The sequence below is a fragment of the Dipteris shenzhenensis genome, chromosome 18 (assembly GCF_047967505.1).
Source record: "Dipteris shenzhenensis isolate YYH24624 ecotype China chromosome 18, Dip_SZ_1.0, whole genome shotgun sequence".
Classification (NCBI taxonomy): domain Eukaryota; kingdom Viridiplantae; phylum Streptophyta; class Polypodiopsida; order Gleicheniales; family Dipteridaceae; genus Dipteris; species Dipteris shenzhenensis.
In genome coordinates this window covers 15,204,866-15,226,236 of record NC_141613.1, presented here as the reverse complement: position 1 = coordinate 15,226,236, position 21,371 = coordinate 15,204,866, and the positions used below count along the sequence as shown (strand labels likewise).

The 21,371-nt window shown below is 45.8% G+C and overlaps 1 protein-coding gene across 3 annotated transcripts in view; it reads right to left on the bottom strand.

The window, feature by feature from the left end:
- LOC147890845 (uncharacterized) overlaps positions 1-21,371 on the bottom strand; it is an 80,373-nt gene that overhangs the window by 17,852 nt on the left and 41,150 nt on the right. For all 3 annotated transcript variants that reach the window (XM_087389728.1, XM_087389731.1, XM_087389729.1), the window contains one exon: positions 5,521-5,556. In XM_087389728.1, the coding sequence (XP_087245854.1) occupies positions 5,521-5,556 (36 nt within the window). The remainder of the gene's footprint in view (positions 1-5,520; positions 5,557-21,371) is intronic.

Here is a 21,371-nt window from a genome sequence, read left to right as displayed (position 1 = left end):
GTGGCACCCAATCACCCTCCTCCCGACCGCCTACAAAATCCTCGCCAAGATGATCAGCAGCCGCATCCGCCCCCTGCTACACGATCTGATTCACGACACCCAGACTGGTTTTGTCCAAGATCGCAGCATCTTGGACAACATCTTCACTTTCTCAGAGGCGACGGAATGGGCCCAGCACAGTGGACAGCACCTTGCCATACTCCTTCTCGACTTTGAGAAGGCGTACGATAGGGTAGACTGGTCTTTCTTGGAAGGTACACTCGCTCGGTTCGGTTTCCCGGACGAGTGGATTAGAGGTATTGCTAGCCTTTACAGATCGGCCTCCAGTCGGGTTATCATTAGCGGCAGGATGGGGGAGAGATTCACACTTGAGCGCTCGGTACGTCAGGGCTGTCCATTAGCGCCTTACCTCTTCCTATTTTTTGCGGAGGCCATGACACACTTCCTTCGAGCTCACACCACTGGTCTTCGCGGGATGCATCTCCCTATTCGAGAGGATGCCGAGCTGTTGGACTCCGAGTATGCAGACGACACAGCCCTATGCGTGCAGGATGATGTCGAGTCACTGGAGCGTGTGAGACTGTCCCTAGAGATGTTTTGCCTTGCGGCTGGAGCGAAAATCAACTGGCATAAGTCAGTTGGTTTTCTTACGGATCCGGGAGCCAGCTCACAGTGGGGTATTTTCTAGGGGTTTCGTTGGATTTCTAGAGGACAGACGACACGTTACCTGGGATTCCAGGTAGGCCTAGACATCACACCGGCTCAGCAGTTCTTGCCGGTCCTAGCCTCCATACGACGGAAGCTTGCTTTCTGGAGCACGGCTCGACTTTCCTTGGCAGGCAGGACCCTTGTGGTCAACCAGGTCCTTCTTGCCACTGCTTGGTATGTGGCCTCTTGCTGGTGTTTCTCCAGGTCTTGTGTAGCCCAACTGAGGAGACTGGTGCGGAACTTCCTATGGTCTGGTTCAGACGGCTCCGGCACCACTAGAGCTAGGGTCGCCTGGCAGACGCTCATTCTCCCCCAGGCAGAGGGCGGCCTCGGCATCATAGATCCAGAGCTTCAGAGTCAGGCACTTCTTGGCAAGCTAGTCATCTGCGGCCTGACCCCAGGAGGACAGACGTGGAAGCTCTTGCTAAAGCATGGTCTCAGTGGGTGTACCCCCCAGTTAGGGGGTGTTTGGCAGCCTTCTATCCGATGGATCTTCACTTCAACACCTTTGACTCAGCCCCGTTCCCCCTTCCTCCGTAGCCTCATTTCAGTCTGGAGGAAGTTGCGACACAGCCTCTCCCAGGTCCCTCCTAGCTGCCGAGAGGAGACAGACAGACAGCCCCTGATCTGGAGCAGCCAGGTGACAGATGGTACAGGTCGTCAACTCGGAGAGAGATCCCATTTCCCTTGGGCGCTCTGGGCGCGTGGGCTCGCGCGCTCGTTTCGGGTTTGGAGGGACATCTACAATCTGCTGAGTCCAGGCGACAGGCAGCAGCAGTAGGTACGGCTCGTGGGATCCAGGCTCGACGAGCGGAGATTGATGCTGCCATCCCTGCAGGTTGGAGGATTCCCGTAGACACCAGACAGCTCTTCCCGGGAGATGAGAGGTGGCTCGAACAGTTCACTCCACGAGGCATTCCTTTGGTGGTGGCAGGCCTCTTCTCGGACTCTTCGGTACACTTCTTCTCGATCACTGATGACAGTCGCCTACAGAGCAGAGAGGCCATGATCGACCCCCAGCTTCCCTGGCAGCGCCTTCGCATTGTAGGGCTGCAAGGGAAGACGTGGCATATAGACCCCCTGATTGGAGACTCTGGATTTGGGAGGGCCGCTCCTTGTCAGAGGTGGAGTGGGACCCAGGGGAGTGGCGTTGGCCACCATCGGAGACCTCAGAGAACCCCACCCCCTTCTGTTCTTACAGTGCACGCACGGGTCGGCGTGCTCTTGGGGCTCTCCAGCGTGGGCTACCCACACAGGCACATAGCTGGTATGCCCAGGGGATATCCTTGGTCTTTCTTCGCACATTCTGGAAGACTCTTTGGGCTAGCTGGCGTCCAAGGAAGATCTCCTACTTCCTTTGGATGGTGGTACACAAGGGGCTTCCAGTTGGCAGCTGGCTGAGACAGATGGGGCAGGAGGGGCATTGCCAGATGTGCTTTCAGGAGGAGGAGACCCTAAAGCATTGCCTTTGGAGCTGTTCGCATGCGCAGACGGTTTGGAAGGGAATCATGGGGATCTTAGCTAGGGCTACACCCGAGCTAGGACCGATCACTTGGGGAGCCGTTTGTTGGTGCAGCACTGAGTCGGGGCATCACTTGGCCTATGAGTTCTCTAGACAAGATCCCGTCTTTTTCATCACGCAAGCCACTTGGGCTTACATGGACAGCTTCCCTTGGCATCTGACAGAGACAGATGCAGGAGCGTTGCCTCGACACCCAGTTTGGGAGATCATAGGGAGCATCGCAGGCTGGCATATCTGGACTTCCAGATGCGCGCAGACTATAGGAGCTCAGACTACCTCTACTACTCAGACCCTAGCAGATATCTGGAGCACGATCATTCACACGCTCAAGGGTCAGTGGGATCAGATACAGGGAGAGTCCCGAGCAGGGAAGGAAAAGAGACGACGTTTCCTTCGCCACTGGGATCACCGGGAGTTATTCTTCCAGCACTCCACTCAGAGTCTTCAGTGGCATTACGCCCCTCCACCGTGGCTGTTTGTCCACTCCCCGATGATTATGCCCTAGGAGGCTTGTATTTAGCTTTTTGACTTCTCGGGCTGAATCTGTTTTGTGATTACAGCCCGCTGGCCTTCAGGCCTTCTTGTACTCTCGCTTTCAAGTAATATAACTAGCACTACTTTTTGCGCAAAGAGGGTCGAATGCAAAGTATCTTCCTTTTGTGGAATTGGCATACAATAACAGCGTTCATAGCTCCACAGGAAAAGCCCCATTCGAAGTTATTTATGGAAAGGTGATTCTACCACCTATCCTCAGAACAAAGAACGAGATATTTGCAGCTGACCAGTATGTCCAAGACTTAGATACAGATTTCGCTCAAGTACAGACAGCAATTGAAAGATCTCAACAAAAGCAAAAGAAGGCAATAGACAAGCACCGGAGGGAGATAAATCTCCAAGAAAAAGACTGGGTCTTACTAAAGTTTGAAAAAGCATGACTCCGAAAGATGAAAGGAAAAGAGAAAGTATATACCCAAAGTTGTCTCCTAGGTATTATGGACCATTCAGAGTTACTGAGGCCATAAATGAAGTCTCTTTTCGACTACAGCTGCCCGAGACTTGGAAGATTAACAATGTTTTTCATGTGAGTCTTCTAAAGAAGAGCCATCTGAGGTGGAAGAGATGGAGGAGATCCTCCAACCAGAATAAATTGTATATCATACTGAGAAGAAAGGACCCAGAGGCAAGGTTATCCGATACCTTGTCAAGTTTAAGAATTATTCGGCAGGTAGATGAGGAATTCTTCTCAGAGTATCCTCAAGTTTTACAGTTGTATCAAGAAGCTTTTTAGTAAGGACAATTGTTTAGAAGCCCAGGGTATGTCACCATTCGGGACTTCATCTAAGAAAATAAAAGTAATCTTTAATGTCACCATTCGGGACTTCATCTAAGAAAATAAAAGTAATCTTTAATAGAATTGACTTCGTTCTAAGAATGGTGAAGTTGGTTAACCAGGAATAAGTTTTATTGATTTACTTTCATCCTACATTGGTAAAAAGAGAACTATGGGGATGCCCACAAGGGATTAGAAATAGTCCAAGAACTAGGAATGCATGCATTTCGCTAACCTTTAATGGGTTAAAATGCTGGAATTTATTTGTGCAATGTGTAAGACCCAGAAGAGTGCAAAAAGGACTCAAGATTGGGGAGAGAATCACAAAAAGCAGGTCCACAAGGCTCTTAAGCAAGGACAAGGGGGCACCTCTTTAAAAGAGGGCCCACAAGACTAAAAAAGTCACCTAAAGCTTCTAACGTAGGCAGAAAAGCTTGAAAGCTTAGCTTTTATGAAAAAGTAGCTTTTAGAAAGCAGGCCCAAGCTTTTGCTAGAAAGACCTCTGGCCTCCCAGACATATTCAGAATTGTACGCAGCTCTATGCTCTTTCAAGAGCCAGTTGTACAAAGATTATTTTGTTGCAATAAAGACCTTCGGGGGGTCCAGCCCTTATTTCTGGGCCCTAGTGCTGTGTTTTTCTTCTTACCCTTCTCTCCCAGCACTCTATCTAATTGGCGATTCAACTTCCGCAGCTCTAGCACGTATCACCAGAAGTGTACGGATTTTCAAGTGCCAGGGTACAGTGGTATCAGAACCAGGTTACAATTGGGTCAACCAAGCTGACTAACGGATCAGTTGCCCCTAGGCCCTATATATAGGGATGTTTTGCCTTGTTTTTCTACACATTGTAGGCGCAGCTCCTGTCTGCTTTTGGTGTTCGTGGAGGTGCAGCTCAACATTAGTTACCAGTCATCGGAGGCATAGTTCAACCCTTGGGTTGTGATTTTACATTTGAGGTCTTCTTAGCAAGTTATTGTGAGTTTTTCGTAATCACCTTGGTGTGCTCTTAGTTTGGTGTGCACTTTCACAGAGGTGGAAGTCGTGATAGGGCCTGCACAAGGGCCTTTGAATCTGATGGATTTTGAGGCTTGGAGAGTGAATAATCCATGTCCATGCGGGGATTTGGAATTCAAAATTCCTCTTCGACAACAGGTTTTCTTGTGGAGATTCTTGCTAGGAGTTCTTCCATCTAGGCAGATGCTTGGCTTCGTTGGAATCAGTACCTCATCTTTTTTGGCATTGTTCTCATACACGTGATTTTCTTAGACTTTTGAGACAAGGCTTGAGAACCAAATTTCCAAGTGCCACTTTTGGAAAGTCTTTCTGGTTGTTTGGGATTCACCCACATAGACAGGGGTTTGATTTATTTTTCATTTGGATTCAATATTGGGCACTTTGGACTCTATGGAAGGACAGAAATCAGAGTTTTTGGTGATCCAATTTTTTCAATTTACTCTGTTTTCGAGCACTCTTTGCAGCAATCTTTTATGATTGCTTGCAAACACAGTCTATAGATCGTAATATATACTTGTCCTATATTGAGATCTTTTCTTGATGTATTTGGGCACATCCCACTTTGGGATAGTGACTCATAACTATAATGCAACAAACTTTTTTTTTCAAAAGTGTGTGAACGCTTACGCGCATGCAACTAGGGAGGAGGGAAGCTTTATAAACATGTACAAAGCACATGTGTTTGTGTGTTCCTACATGGCATGGGGGCATAAAAATGACGATATAATTTATACACATAGAAAAATATACAAGTGCACACACGTGCATGTGCACACCCATAAAGTTATTTGTACTTGTACCTCAACTTTCAAGCAAGTAAAGGAAATGTCAAGCCAATGGGTAAGTAGTCAACACATAAAGATGCTAATTTATCATTGAACATCAAGTTGCAGCAAATTATTCAAAAATTCCATGATTTTGTAAAATATTGGAGCTATAAACTTACCAAGATGTAGCCCAATCTTGATAAACTGATGCTGCCCTGTACAACACAAAGTCCAACGATGGCACAACGATAAGTTTATCTTCTTTCCTTTGTTATAAACCGGAATCAATATTTGTGTAATGACAACTTCAAGTTTGTACTATTAACCAAAAGGATACACTTGCAAGCTTTACATCAATGTCTCCGATGAAAATCACAGACCATAGAATAAATCAACTTAAAATTACATTAATACAAAAGTTGTAATATAGCCATGTGTGAAACTTTAAAACCTACAGTACAGTACTCTTTGGCTTAATGATTTCAATGAACGACTATGCTAAGACCTAAACTTTTAGTAGTGCATATTGTGTCCCCTACAAGGGAACGAACCCCCTGGGTGAGTAGAATTGGACCTAGTAGCAGTAAACAGTGGACTAGACCTATATTTATAAACCAAGGCCTTGGGGTGAACATTGGATTGTTCTATGTGAATACCTTAGAATGAGGACCCCTAGTGCAAGTTTCCTAATTAGAGAGCATGCCTACACCTAAGAGTGCTCTGAATAACACATCGAGCTAGGAGGTGGGCGAGGTGTCTACCTCCAGGGAACCTAGAGCCTTGCCAAAGATGGGTGAAGATAGGCACATGCAAATTGGTTGAGAGATTAAGGTGAGCTGCAACCCTCATGGGTCCACAAACATCACTATGAACCAGATAAAGCTTACGTGAAGCACCAACTCTCCCATCCTTGGGAAACGAAGCACGGTGCATCTTACCAAGTAAGCATGGTTCACAAACATGTTTGGTAGGCATATGCATTTTGGAAAGATCCACAACCATATCTTCCTTAGATAACTTCACCACAGCTCCAAAATTGAGGTGTCCAAACCTCTCATGCCACAAATGAGTATCTGCCATGGTAGAATCAATCCCAAGGAGTATCGAGCCATTCTCCCCTCCATTGGTCGGCCATTTGGCACTGTGCTCGAGTCCTCGCCAAAGTCGGCCACCTTAGTTGTACCAGATGATGGATTCCCCAAGATCAGACTGGTAGTTGAGAGCCCAGAGTTAATCCTCCTTGAGACTCTCAAGGGGAGCACAGTTCGCGAGCGTGTGGAGATTTCTGGGCTACCAAGCCAATGTCTTTGGTGCAAACAGATGGGTCACATCGCCAGAGATTGCCCCCGGGGCCACCCCCAAGTGCCTCCTCCCCCTCCCCCGCAGAGCAAGCAGAGCCAGCAAACCAGAGTACCATAGTTTTTTCCATACATTACCATACGCATACGTCATACGAGTATAGAAGTATGATTGGAGTATGGTTCAACCCCTAGGACTGAAACATACGTGACCCTAATTTTACTCAAAAACATTTAGAAAGATATACATTGTACACATTACATTATACAAACTTTCAAGTTGAAACTTCAGACTTCGAACTTGTATTAATATATTAGTCATGATTCATGAAAGTTCAAAGAGTCCAACCTCGGCCCTCCAGAGACCAGAGTCATCTGGAATCTGGATTCTAATACATAGTGTCAATGAATGATAGATCAATACTACACCAAACATCATGATCAAAGGTAGTAGGTAGTAGAAACTTGGAAGTATGTACTACACCAAAACATCAAAGGCAAAACATCATAGAAGAAAAGGCTGCGACAGTCTGGAAATAAAGCTGAAAATTGAAATGCATCACAATTCACAACCGATAAGGCTCAAGCTGCAGCTTGCATCCTCCTCCTCATTCTTGCTCATCCTCATCATCATCATCATCTGCATCAGAGTCATCCTTCTCCTCCTAATCCTCCTCCTCCTTGAAACCATCCTTGAGACCAACCATAGCCAAAGTCGGCCAACAATGTACGGAGTACGGATTAGCAACATACAGATTAGAATAGTGCTAAAAATGTGTTTTCCGAGGTTTTGGCTAGGCACAAAATCGATCCCCCGTCCCAAACAAAACAACCCCCCTCCCCACACACACACACAACAAAAAAACCAAACCACACCTAAAAAACACACCTCACAAAACAAAACCTCGCCATAGAATATTTATATATATTTTTTTTAACTCGTACGGAAAGCCGTACGTACGGACGACGTACGAAAAAACCATCCGTATGCGTATGGATGAAACTATGCAGAGTACCGCGCCCCCTCAGACGAGAGCACTAGGAGTCTCCGACCCCATGGGTGACCCCTTCAGAAGGCGACTGGACCCAAGTTAAAAAGAAAAAGAAACCAAGCAAGCACGCTCGCAAGCACGCAAAGCGCCAAACGCAGAGAGAGAGAGACAAGTTTGTCCGCAAGGCACCTGAGGAGGAGCAGCAACAAGAGCCCTTGAGTGGGAATCACCCCCCTCAGCAGAAGGGGCCACCGCCCAGCCAGATGTTTCTCACATAGCAGAGGTTCACCGTCTCCATCCACCCTCGCACCATCACTGAACCCCAGGAGTTCCTGATGTGGCGATGGCAGATGATAGTCAGACTACGGTTGAGGAGGAGCGGATCTAGAGACTCGACGAGCCTGGGCAGCAGAGGGAGCCTCGGATCACCCCCCCTCCCCCTCCAGATTCCTCCCCCCTTTCCCCTCCACTCCCCCCCTGGGTTCCATACTCCCCCCCCGCCCCCCCCAATTTGATCACTCTCACCACCTGCCCCCTCCCCTCCGCCCCCCCACCTCATCCTGCCCTCGCAGCCCTCCTCTCCACCTCCGCAGCAGCTTCCTCAGCCTCCCCCTCCTCCCAGGCTTCAACACCCCTACCAACAGGAAAGAGCAAGACGTCCCCTTCTACTTCCTCACTGCAACATCAAGCCCATCTAGGGAGGGAGGCAGAGGGATGGGGCTCGTCCTCTAGGTCAGCCGCCCCCAACCTCCATCCTAGGCACCCATTACCACAGGACTTCTAGAGTCTCGGATCCTGGAACTACCTGGAGATCTCGGACTCCTATCCTCTACCGCTCGAGGTAACGCTTATGATCCTGCAACCATGGCAAGGGGCTTTGATCAATGCAATGAGCTCTCAAATACACCCTGTTTGGAGCTTTCAGTTTGCCTCCACAAGGTTTGAGAAGTGGTATCCTTTTGATTCAGAAGCATATGTTTTCAACAGCAGACATCAGACGGCGTCACTGCCTCCTCTCAAGGAGAGGTCCAAAGGAGTGGTCCCCTTCAGTAGGATGGAGCGGAGGGGTCTGCATCCCGGTTTCACAGACTTTCACTCCAGAGGTCTGTAACCAGGGCGAGCTTGTCCCTGGACGGACAATTTGGATGGGAGTCAGGTCAAGAGAGTCCAAGATTGGGATCCTGAACGTGTATGCCCCAACATGCACACAGCACCGCCCGGCCTTTTGAAGGAGGCTAACACAGAGTCCTCCGGATGTAGACTCCTGGATTGTTGGAGGAGACTTCAACAACCTGGAGTGTGAGCAGGACGGCGCCTCATTCGCTCCAAAGCGTAGCACCTGGGAGTGGCAGAGACCCGTGGCGAGAGCCAAATTTCAGCAGGATACATGGCAACCTCTATTCTCTTTTGGACAGAGGAGACATGATGGACTGCTTGAGAAAATAGACCGTTTCTACGTTGGGGATTGGACACCACACAGAGGCAGCTCTACCGGGATTTTGACAGGTCCCACGATGTCAGACCACTCTCCCATAATACTTCACTTAGAGCAACCCCAGCTAGGGGATTGTCTTTTCAATTCATCGATGACTACCTTCTTCTTTTCGTCATCCTGGTACCGCCAATCAATAGCTATGCCACTCTTGAAGTGGTGGCTCATCAACCATCTCATGGTGGCCAGTACTTCTGAGCCCTTGGGTAAAATCAACATGGATTTAAATGCCCTATCACTCAACTTTGTCCACAGGCATTGCCACTCCTAAATTGAAGGCCATTTCCGCAAGGCAGTTAGCCAGAGAGCTCAGGAAGAAGCATGCCCTCTACGCATTGAATGTGTCAATATCTCAAGGAGGTAGCATTCCCTGTGTTGAGGATTGTGATATGCAGCAGTTGCTATCGGAGTTTGCTGATGTATTTGCTGATATGCCATCCCAATTGCTTCCCAAGAAGGATGTGGATCATGCCATTGTTCTAGAGCCTGGCAATAAGCCCATAAACAAAGCCCCATACCGTCTCTCTAAAATTGAGCGAGAGGAAGTGGCAGTAGAGGTGCGGGAATTGCTTGAGAAGAACTTTATCTCTCATAGCACTTCTCCTTTTGCCTCTTCGGTGCTTCTGGTGAAGAAGAAGGATGGATCATACCGCATATGCATTGATTACAGGGATCTAATTAAGGCCACTATTAAGAACAGGTTTCCAATCCCCAAGATAGATGACATGTTGAATGAACTCAAGGATGCTTAGTTTTTGACGAAGATAGATTTGAGGTCGGGTTACCATCAAACCAGGATGAAAGAAGGAGATGAGCACAAGACGGCCTTTCGCACAGAACGGGGCTTGTTTGAATTCAAGGTGATGCCTTTTGGATTGACCAATGCACCGGCCACCTTCCAGGCACTGATGAACAATATATTGCAACCACTTCTTTTCAGATGCAACCACTTCTTTTCAGATGCATGTTGGTTTTCTTCGATGATAACCTCATTTGCAACGAGGATAGACAAGAGCACATTAAGCATGTGAAGCAAGTGCTGGAAATTTTGAGGATGCATCATCTTTATGCAAAAGCCAGCAAATGCACTTCTATGGCACAGTAGGTTGAGTACCTGGGGCATATTGTGAGTAGACGTGGCATTCGGGTGGATCTTGCAAAGGTGAAATGCATCCAAGACTGGCAACAGCCACAAAATCCCACCCAATTGAGAGGATTTTTGGGTCTTGCTTTCTTCTATAGTCGCTTTATTCGCAAATTTGCCAAGAGGGCAGCTCCTCTTATTGACCTCTTGAAGAAGGATGCTTTTGGGTGGTCAAAGGAAGCACAACGCAGCTTTGAAGACCTGAAATTTGCTCACTCATGCACCTGTCTTGGTATGCCCTGATTTTTCGTGTCCTTTTATTGTGGAGGCAGATGCCAATGGCAACGGATTAAGGGCTGTTCTGAGGCAAGAACACGGGATAATAGCCTTTGAAAGCAAGAAGTTTGATGCCAAAGAACTCAATTTCCATGTTTATGATCAGGAGATGCTGGCTATCTTGCATGCTTTCAAGAAATGGCATGTACAGAAGTAAAATTAAGGTAAAAACAGATCATAGGACACTCAGATTCTTCCTCACCCAGCCAAATTTGTCATATAAGCAAAAGAGGTGGTTGGCTGCAGTCCAATCCTATGATTTTGACATTGAGTACATAAAAGGGAAGGAGGATGTGGTTGCAGATGCCTTGTCCAGGATGTGGGCTTGTAATTTGTCTGCTGCTATCTCTATCATATATCAGGAGTGGATTCATGGTATTCAGGAAGGAGTATATGCAGAATTCTAAAGCAGCTCCCATATTTTCATATTTGCAGAAGCCTTCTAGTTAGGGTCATCTTGATTTCAAAATGCATAATGGGTTGTTGTGGTGCCAAGACAGGATTTATTTAGTGCCAGACTCAAAATACCGCCAGCTGGTTTTGCAAGAAATGCACTCTTCTCCCATGGTGGACATGCAAGTATCACTAAAACATATGAAAGAATCAAACAAAGCTTTATCTGGGAAGGCATGTGGAGAGATGTGGTTAAATATGCATGATGTTTTCCATGTGTCTTTGCTAAAACCACATGTTGGACAGCATGTCCATGTTCTTCCAGAGTCGCCACCTATAGATGAAAAGGGCCACATCCTCTATGTTCCGGAGCGCATCGTGGATTTCAGAGACCATGTACTCCGAAACAAGGCCTACCTAGAGTATCTTATCAAGTGGTGGGCACTCCCTGAGGACGAAAATTCATGGCAGCCAGAAAGCATTGTCCAAGACCACCCCTATCTCCTACCGGATTGATTAGTAGTTGCTGTTTGCTGCACTATTGGACAGCCTTGCTGTGAAATTTTGAGGGCAAAATTCTATGGGAAGGTATGGCTGTAATGAAGGGGGAAAGGGCCAAGTTAGAGGTCCTTTAGGTGGAAAATGTGGAGGGACTATATAAGTCCCCATCCACCCCCTACTATGTACTTTTTGATGTGACATCTAATCCTATCTACTCTCCCTCCCTCCTTCCTGCCTACGCTCTCTCACTCTCTCTCTCTTCCATACTCCCTCTCATTCTCTCCCTCTCTCTTTCCTACCTCATTCTCTCTCTCCTACCCCTTCTCCTCCCTTCTTCCTCTATCTCTCTTCCCCTTCTGCTAGTCTATCCTCTTTCTCCAAATCTGCCCCTACCCCCTTTTCTACATGCTCTCTGATCTGTCGCAGAAGTGTCTCCTTGTGCCGACACATCTCCTTCAGATAAAGCCCGATAAAGACTTAGTCATGGAAATGGATCAGTCGTGACAAAGGGCCGAAGCCACTCCCCTCCCAGTAGAGACAGTGGTAGCGCCCCCAGATCTCATAGTAGGCTGGGAAAACACGAAGAAAATGCTCCTCTGTCTCAACCGCCCCCAACGTACATAGCATGCAAACACGCTGCTCTCTAGGTATACCTACTGCTCTCCCTGCCTCGATCCTCAGCTGATGGGACATGCTATACTGAGGATTGACTCAGGAGGTGCATCCATGCTGTACTGAAAGGGGGGAAGCCTGTCCATCTAGATACCGTGCTTGGCAAACCAAGTGGATATGCATGCATATACTGTGTCTGCCCTACTCTCTGTTAGTCGTCTAGATGACTCTAGGCCAACCTCGAAAGTCTCCAGTGGGGTAAGTCCCAAACTCTGTGGATGAAAGTCAATGTCTGAAAGATGGCATCAACTTGGAGAGGTGTCATTGTGTACGATATCTCCTATGGGACTGAGGGCTTACATCGGATCATCCTGGACCCCATCGTCACCTGTAGCCGCTCGAAGCTCCTCCAATCAATTCTCAGAAGATCGCATCCCCAGAACGGTGTTGCATACATGGCAGTCGGTCGCACCAATGTGTCAAAAAGCCAGCCCTTCATCGGTGGATTCTAGAAGTACGCGTGGAAGCACTATCATTCTAGTCTAGCCAAAGCACTACACCCTCGTGTAAGCTGTGCCTAGGCTGCATGGGTCATTGTGAAGATGGGTCCTGTGAAGACTGCTCCCAAATATGTGTGCGACTGCACTATCTCCACTAGCGAATCATTGCTCGTGAGGTGTTGAAGATCATAACCTTAGTTTTCCCAAGGTTGACCGTCACGTCTCTCTCTCTGCAAAACACCTTTAATACCTCCAGATCTCTCTACAGCCCCTCCGTCGAAGAGGATATAAGGACTATATCATCAGCATATAACAATATCTTTATGAGGAGATCACCTAGCAATGAACCCTTGCCTCCTAGGTGATCTACGAAAGATGTGATCTCATCGATGTAGAGTCCACAGAGAGAGAGAGAGAGAGAGAGAGAGAGAGAGAGAGAGAGAGAGAGATTTAAGTAAGGTTAAAATTCCACCACAACACACACAAAAAAGGAAGAAGAAGAATAAGAAAGAAATAACAACTCATCCTAACACAAGGGAACAAATAAACTAAAGTTACATATAAGAAAGCAAATGAAACACCAATGCAAACGAGGAAATTATTTTTTATTTATTTTTAAATAGTGTGCTTTTTATTTGTTTATTTCCAATCTAAAATAGTAATAAAATAAGGGAGTGGGAGGAAAAACATAATAAACAGATTTTACACACATACACACAATTTTTTCTTTTAGTGAAATCCATATCTTTCTATATTACAAGAACCCCTTTTTGCTGCTAAAGGCTTGCAACACCATTGAAACCTTTCATTTGGGAATCTGAAAGTTAGGTCCTTTTACAATCCATCGAAACTATCCAAAGGTTTGCATCCAATCACATGCCAGTCTTATCAATCAGACCCATGTTAAACGCAAATAAATAGCTGTGAAAGAATGAAAGCATCACACTCTGGCTATGATCATGTGATGTATAGTATATTGGCAACCTCCATTCTCAGTCTGTTGTCAACTTTAAGGTTGCAAGCCTCACTGTTTGCAAGGTCTTTGCATTGATAAGCTACTCCCACTGTCCATTAAAATGAAAGCAGTCCTTCCATTGATGTTTTCCCTCAAGTTTGAGCATCTGAGCATATGCATTCTACTAGACATTTGCAAGCCTCAAAACCAAAGGGCAAGGCCTTACACAAACCTAACTCTAGATGCTTGCAGGCAAAAGAGAGGCTGATTTACAGCCTCCATCACTGCCTGTGCAAGAAGACCACCCGATTGGGGTCAAGGATCTTTTATGGCTTCCAAGTCAAAGGATCCTCCTGCATCATGTAGGCTTTATATATTGTGTTAAGGTAGATCATCAAATATATCCACTATCTTGAAAACGTCCCTATGCCCAAGAGACCACATTGCAGCATAAATTGGATCCCTCCTGCTGTTCATGACTGCAGTTGTGTGCTTTTTCATTGTGATTTTTCTGCTACAGCCCTGATTTGTTGGCATTCCCCACCCTATAGGCGTTGCCAATCACACTGAAAAAAGAGGCTGTCTTTACCTTCTTGTCTTGTGATTCCACTAACTTGAGCTGCTTAGTACCCTCAGTCACACACATGGGCATCGTGTTAATCATTGCTCCTGCATTTTGGCTCCTCCAACTCACCAAGTCCATCTACCTCGCTTAAGTTCGGACAATTCCTGGCACTCGACTGCGAGCACTCGACTGAAGGCACATTAATCTTTTACGGACCCCTTTCTTGGGCTGTCACCACCAATCCCGACTCATTTAGTCACTCTTATCAACAGTACCTAACACTCAAGCGGTACTTCCCGAGTGTGCTCACTCAAGCAAGTACTAGACTCATCTTTCAGTCTATCTAAGGCGCTCCTCTCAACTCTTGAATCCTGAGACACTAAGCTACCAGGCTCAGCTCAAGAAGACGCTCGGAGCTGCTTCAGACTCCAACACTAATAAACTCGTGTCTTTTTCAGCTGCACGCACAAAAACAATGTTTTTCCCTCCAACTACTGTTAAGATGACTCCAAACTCAGACTTTAAGTATAAGAATTTCAATGCTAAAATATGCACCTGAGTACAGCAGATATGCAAACAATTCTTTCTGATACACAACAGCAAATCTGAACCCACAAACTGTAAATGAAATGGAGAGATAGAGTAGCAATGACACTTCCAAAATATTCAGTGTTTAGGTCACCACAAGAGTGGCTGACTACTTCAGGATGAAGCCACAAGCATCCAGCAAAGTACTGGGGAACATACAGTCAAGGAAGACTGAACAGAACTGAGATACACATGCGAAGAAAGGATCCAGACTATATGCTCCTGTGTACCCAAAGAAGGGCTCAGTGGGATGCAGATAGTGCGGCACAAACTCACTTATATAGGGCCAACCTGGCCTAGAACTGGCCAACTAGGCCCACTGCCTGGGTCTATCCAGCCAACCAGTCTGCCGACCAGACCAGGCAGACCTGATCTGGTATTTGACCCAGCCCGTTGGTACATTGACTGCTAGGTCAGTCGACCTGGAACAGTCCAAAACCTACTTTTTTAGAAGTCCTTGTAGGCGCATACAAGGCGGCCCTTCTCGGCCCAGATCTACTGATGGAGGTTGCAGCCTGCAACCCCTAATCTGCTTAGAACTGTTCAGATGCAGCTCAGCCTACCCTTCCCTGCCTACAGATTCATTGCCCTGATGTACTCCTCATTTGGCAGTCCACATGTGAGTCAGTGATTCTAACAAACCCCTCTCATTAGCTCAATGTGGGCCAATCCCCATACGTCAAATGAGATGCTGCATCTGCTCACAAGAAAGGGCCTTGGTGAATAAATTGGCAGCATTTTCTTTTGTAGGGAAGTAATTCAGCTCGATATTCATCCATAATCAGCTCCCTGATGAAGTGGTGGTGAACCTCAAGATGCTTCATCCAAGCATGGAACGTAGGGTTGTTTGCGATCACGATGCAACTTTGGTTGTCGCACTGGAGCTCAACGACTTCCTCATGTCTTCCAAGATCCACCTGAGCCATAAGGACTTGCATGATGCCACGCAGGCCACTTTGTAGATGAAAGAGCAACCGTTGGTTGCTTCTTACTAAGGAGTCATTAGCCAAGAAATGACTCCTTACCTTAGTAGAAATCAGTAGCCAGTTGTGGAATGCCGACTGAACCCATCTCCGGCCAAAAAAAAATCACAATACCCAAAGAAATCGATTCCTGTGCGGAACGTGATCCCATATCTCGAGGTACTCTTCAAATACTGTAAAACCCCAAGCAAGCTTGCCAATGATTCTCTGGAGGTTTAGATGAGAACTCACAAAGTAGTCCCACTGAGAATGCAATTTGTGAGGTAGAGTAAGTTTTCCACATGCTGTCGATACTTGGTCAAATCCACCAACTCAAATACATCTTCGTTGCTAAGTTTGTTTCCAACATCCATGGGCGTGATTACCACCTTGCACTCTTCTGTTTGGAAGTTGGAACGAGTGTTTGTGAGGTAGAGGAAGCTCCCCACAAGTTGTCAATACTTGGTCGAATCCACCATCTCAGACACATCTTCTTTGCTGAGATTGTTTCCAACTTCCATGAGCTTTATTGCCAACTTGAACTCTTCCGTTGGAGACACTTCAGAATCTGTTGGTAGTACTTTTCACGAGGGATGTGCCGTGACATGACCCCAGCACTCCTCTTACATGCAAGCAAATACAAGAACACACCAAATACAAGATACCAATCTGTGCACATGACATACTTCCCCTCCTCTAAGAACTCTTCGCAAGAAAACCCAAGAATGTCCTCTAGAGGTTAGGTAATGTCTCCCATGTTGCATCCTCCTCAACACAATCCTTCCACTTGATCTTGTATTCCGTGATAGTTCTAAACCGACACAAAATTCAAGAATACTCTCAAGTTCGCATGGAATAAAAGTTAAATCTGTAACTTTTATTATTTCTTGAGGAGAAACAAGTTGATCCGTGATAGTTCTAAACCGACACAAAATTCAAGAATACTCTCAGGTTCGCGTGGAATAAAAGTTAAATCTGTAACTTTTATTATTTCTTGAGGAGAAACAAGTTAAATCATCCGCACCTAGCAACACTTTCACTCTACTGACATGAAAAACTAGATGTACTTTAACATCAGGATGCAATTCTAGTTTATATGCAATGGGTCCAATTCTTTTAATAATCTTGAACGGACCGCAGTATCTGGGGGATAATTTCGGAACCAAAACAGTACTTAGGCTCTTGGATTCCTTGGGAATACGTAAATATACCATCGTCCCTTCAGAGTACTCTCTAGGTGAACGATGTCTATTAGCATAGTCCCCATCTAATACACTCTTTGGCAAACTGCAATATTCCTAACATGTCTTGCAAGAATGTCCTTGCAGCATCATTTTGAATTCCCTTGAACCCAACCATAACTGGTGACTTAGGTTGAAACCCGTACATAAGCATAAAATGACTGAAACCACTACTTGAATGCTTTGCAATGTTATAAGCAAATTCGATCATGGGGAGAGAATCTTCCCATGAAGACTGACTCTTAGAAACATGTGCCTGAAGCATATCTTCAACCAATTGGTTAAACTTCTCTGTACTACCATCAAATTGTGCATGATCTGAGCAACTTATACTTAGAGTAGTTTCTAGCTTCTCAAAAACAAGTGTCCGAAAGTTACTTGTAAACTTAGAGTCATGTCACTGACTATGTCGGAAGGTAAACCATATAGCTTAAACAATTGGTCCACAAAATCATGAGCAACTTATACTTAAGAGTGGTTTCTAACTTCTCAAAAACAAGTGTCCAAAAGTTACTTATAAACTTAGAGTCCCTGTCACTGACTATGTCGGAAGGCAAACCATATAGCTTAAACAATTGGTCCACAAAATCGTGAGCTAACTAAACAGCTGATATGGTCGATTTAGTAGGTAAGAATCTAGCCATCTTTGTCAGACGGTCAACTGTGACCCAAATCAAGTCATGACCCTTGAGCGTTCTAGCCTCTAGGCAAACCTGAATTAAAGTCCATGAAAATACTTTCCCACTTATTATTAGGGATTTGCAATGGCTGTAGTAAACCCGCGCTTCTAAGGCATTCTGCCTTAGTAACCTAGCAAACTCGGCAACCTACCACATAGCTTTCAATAAATGCACATACCTGGATGTCTAGCACTAGGGGCATCATGACACTCCCAAAGAATCTTGGATCGTAGATCCAAAACATCTAGCACACATATCTTTCCATTCCTAAATAGCAAGCTGTTCCTAATCATCCATTGACCACCCGCCCCCTGACTTTTGAAGTTTATCTTCAGAAGTTTCGTGATTCGCAAACCAAGTCTACAGAGATGAACCCCGTCACTTTGTTGGGTTTCTTTGTGGATGGTTTGGCTGACTCGTACAAGCTTCGGATCAAGAACAACAAGTGTACCACTTTGCAAGAGGCCATAAACTATGCGCGTATCTACGATGATACTTGGCCAACGCAAACGGAACCATTGCTACCGACATGAGTGAGAAGAACAAGACGAAGTTCTTCCAGTCAACAACTGGTACCAGGGAGTCAAAGTCAGTTGACAACGCCTCCAAGAAGAAATCGACTCAGACGAAGAATGACCAAGCCCGTTTCCTTCGCACCTTGAACGCAATGGTTGTCCTAAGCGCAAGAACCGGATGCAAGCGTCGGGACCAAAGCTCCATGCGGGACAAGGCACCAAAGCTAAGGGAGCTAACCAAGCATCGATGACATGTATTTTTGTAAATATCATTACTTGCCCACTTTCACTTTTAATAATTCGTTATGTGACCCTCGTGACCTTTTTCAAGCTTATGGAGAAGTAAGGAACCAAAGCTTTGGTTCACATTCTCTTTGACTCGGGGAGCTCTCACAATTTTGTGAACTACAAACCCACAATATTTGGATTGGATGGAAAGATCATACACTCTCTTTTTTTGACAAGGGCACCCAATTTTGTATTCAATGTGATAATATTCCCTCTTCTCAAGGACCTATTGTATCTGCAATGCAGCTTCAGAATATAATAAACACTTCTCATTATGATGTGTATCAGTGTATTTTGATTCTGCTTTCTTCATTTGTTGTCTCTGTTAATAACAAAAATGATTTAATCGTGTTTGAACACCGTGAATTGAGAACGTTGTTAGATGATTTCATGGATGTATTCAGTGCACAATTGTCGGAAGGTTTACCTCCAAAATGGGTAGTAGATCATCGCATAGATTTAGTATTTCACCATATAGGATGAGCCAACTCGAGGAGGATGAGTTAGCTCACAACTACAAGATTATTTGAATATGGGCTATATTCGCCCAAGTAAATCACCCTGGTGTGCATCTACCCTCTTAAAAAGAAAAAAGATGGTTCGAGAAGAATGTATGTAGATTATAAACGATTAAATAAAGTGACAATCAAGAATAAATACCCTCTTCCTCGTTTAGATGATTTGATAGACCGTTTGGCTGGAGCGAAGTACTTCACTAAGATTGATTTGCATACGGGTTACCACCAAATCTGTATCTATGCTAAACACATAGATAGAACCGTTTTTCGAACCAAGTATGGCTACTACGAGTTTCTCGTATTACCTTTTGGTTTGACCAATGCTCCTGCTACCTTCCAACAAATGATGAACGATTTGTTCCGATATTATTTGGGCGAATTCGTTGTCGTGTTCTTAGATGACATCTTGGTATAAAGCCAATCGCTCAAGGATCACATTGAACACCTTCGGATTGTCTTAGTTATTTGAAGACAGCATAAGCTAAATGCCAAGATGAGTAACTGTGACTAGCATTGATCCAGATGGTATCCAGAAGGTTTTGGAATGGCCCATCGCTTAGATTGTGAAACAACTTCATTCTTTTCTAGAATATACGTCTTTCTACGGAAGTCTGTTCATGATTATTCGCACATCACGACACCCTTGACCAACATATTGAAAGGTCGAGGACGCAGGTCTACCTAGCCGATCTCTTGGAATGATGCATTGAACAAGGCTTTTGAAACCTTGAAGCAAAATATCAAGGAAGCCCCTGTTCTTGCATTACCCGATCCTACCCAGCCTTATGTTTTAGAGGCGGATGGGAGTGATTTTGCAATTGAAGCAGCTTGATTCCAAGAGGACAGACCTGTAGCTTTTGAAAGTAAAAAGCTAGACGATACCCAACATCGTTGGCCCACACTAGAAAAAGAATTGTATGCAGTTGTGTATGCCCTAAAGGTTTGGAGACACTACTTGTATGGTTCCAAGTTTCTTGTATTGACAGATCATCAATCAACCAGGTACGTGTGCGAGGGGCCAGAATTGAGGATGAAGGAAGGCTAGATGGGCAGAGATAATGCAAGATTTTGATCGTTATCAAAAGGGTTCAATGAATAGTGTGGCAGATGCCTTAAGTTGAGACAAATTTGTAAATGCTATGTCATTTACGAAAATATCTTCAAACCTATTTCAATCCTTGAGAGGGCTTTGTGCAACTAATAGTCATTTCAGTTCTTATTGGCAGAAGGTCTAGGATGGGAGCTCCATGGTTGACCAGACTCAAGGATTGTGCCACCTACTGTACAAATTCAGCTTGGATTGTGCCACCTACTGTACAAATTCAGGATTTGAGGGCCTTGAGCTTGCCTACGATATCATAGTCCTCCTCCTTCTTCAGAAACTCTTTCCTAAAGACCTCTGTAAATTTGGTCCATGTAGAGGGCTTCAATCGGAGTTCTTTCCACCACAATAAAGCCTTCCCTAATAAATACCCTATTGCAAGTTGCATTTTCTTCTCATCAGGATAAGGATGAAACTGGAAGTACTTGCCACTTGTGCAACCAAGTGTCAACCACCTCCTTGGTCCTAGATTTCTAATCTCCGGGATAAGGGTCTAGTGTAATGTTGGGACCCAACACTGAAGCCAAAGCATCCACATGCGTGAGTGCTTGAACAGTGCTCGTCAAAAGCCTGATCGAAGCCTGAATCCCTTGGAGTCGCTGCGTCAACCCCGTTTGATTCGCATTAACCAGCTCAAACTTTGAGTCGAGAGCTATGGTGAATTCACTGAAGGCAGTCTAACTAAAGGCAGTATATGTAATCAAGTCATCGTAGAGGCCCTCGTCGTCCCCTCCCTCTTGAGGTCTGGGTTCAACTGAATCAGCCATAACCAAACTGGATTTGCTGGAAAGCAGTAGCAAGTGCCCTTCGGAGCTAGGAGACTTGAACTTGAGTGGAAACGTGCCACGACGATAGGAAATAGTGGAGGAAGAGCAAGGCTGGCTGAGGAGAAGAAAGGCTGATTCGCAACTGAAGATCAACGGAGCTGACGAATCACAGAACCCTCCCCCCCGATCCTGGCTGACGAGAGCGACTGTTCCGTATGGTCATCTGCAGCAGGCCGTACCAGGTGACGCAATCCGAAAGAGTGGCGTGGAGACATCTCACGTGTGCGCAATCAACGAGCTAGTGTAGGGATGCGATTCCGCCAGGCTATAAGGTGGGTGGCCCAACCTTTTAGAAAGCCCACCCTCCTAATTTGGCGGGGCTGGTCACTTTTTTAGCTTCTAGGCCCCCCAAAACAACTCCACCCAGATCGTGATCCTGCTCCAGCCCATAGCGCACCTCTCCACGCTCTCCTTCTTCGTGCCATCTCGTTTCTACGCAGCCATACAAGTCCACGGTATCTCTTGGGTTCCGCCGCAGCCATGCTCCTACCTAGCAGCTCCTCTCGCACCTCTCCTCTGACCCTAAGATCTCACCCCTCCATCCTAACTACACCTTCTCTCTCTCTCTCTCTCTCTCTCTC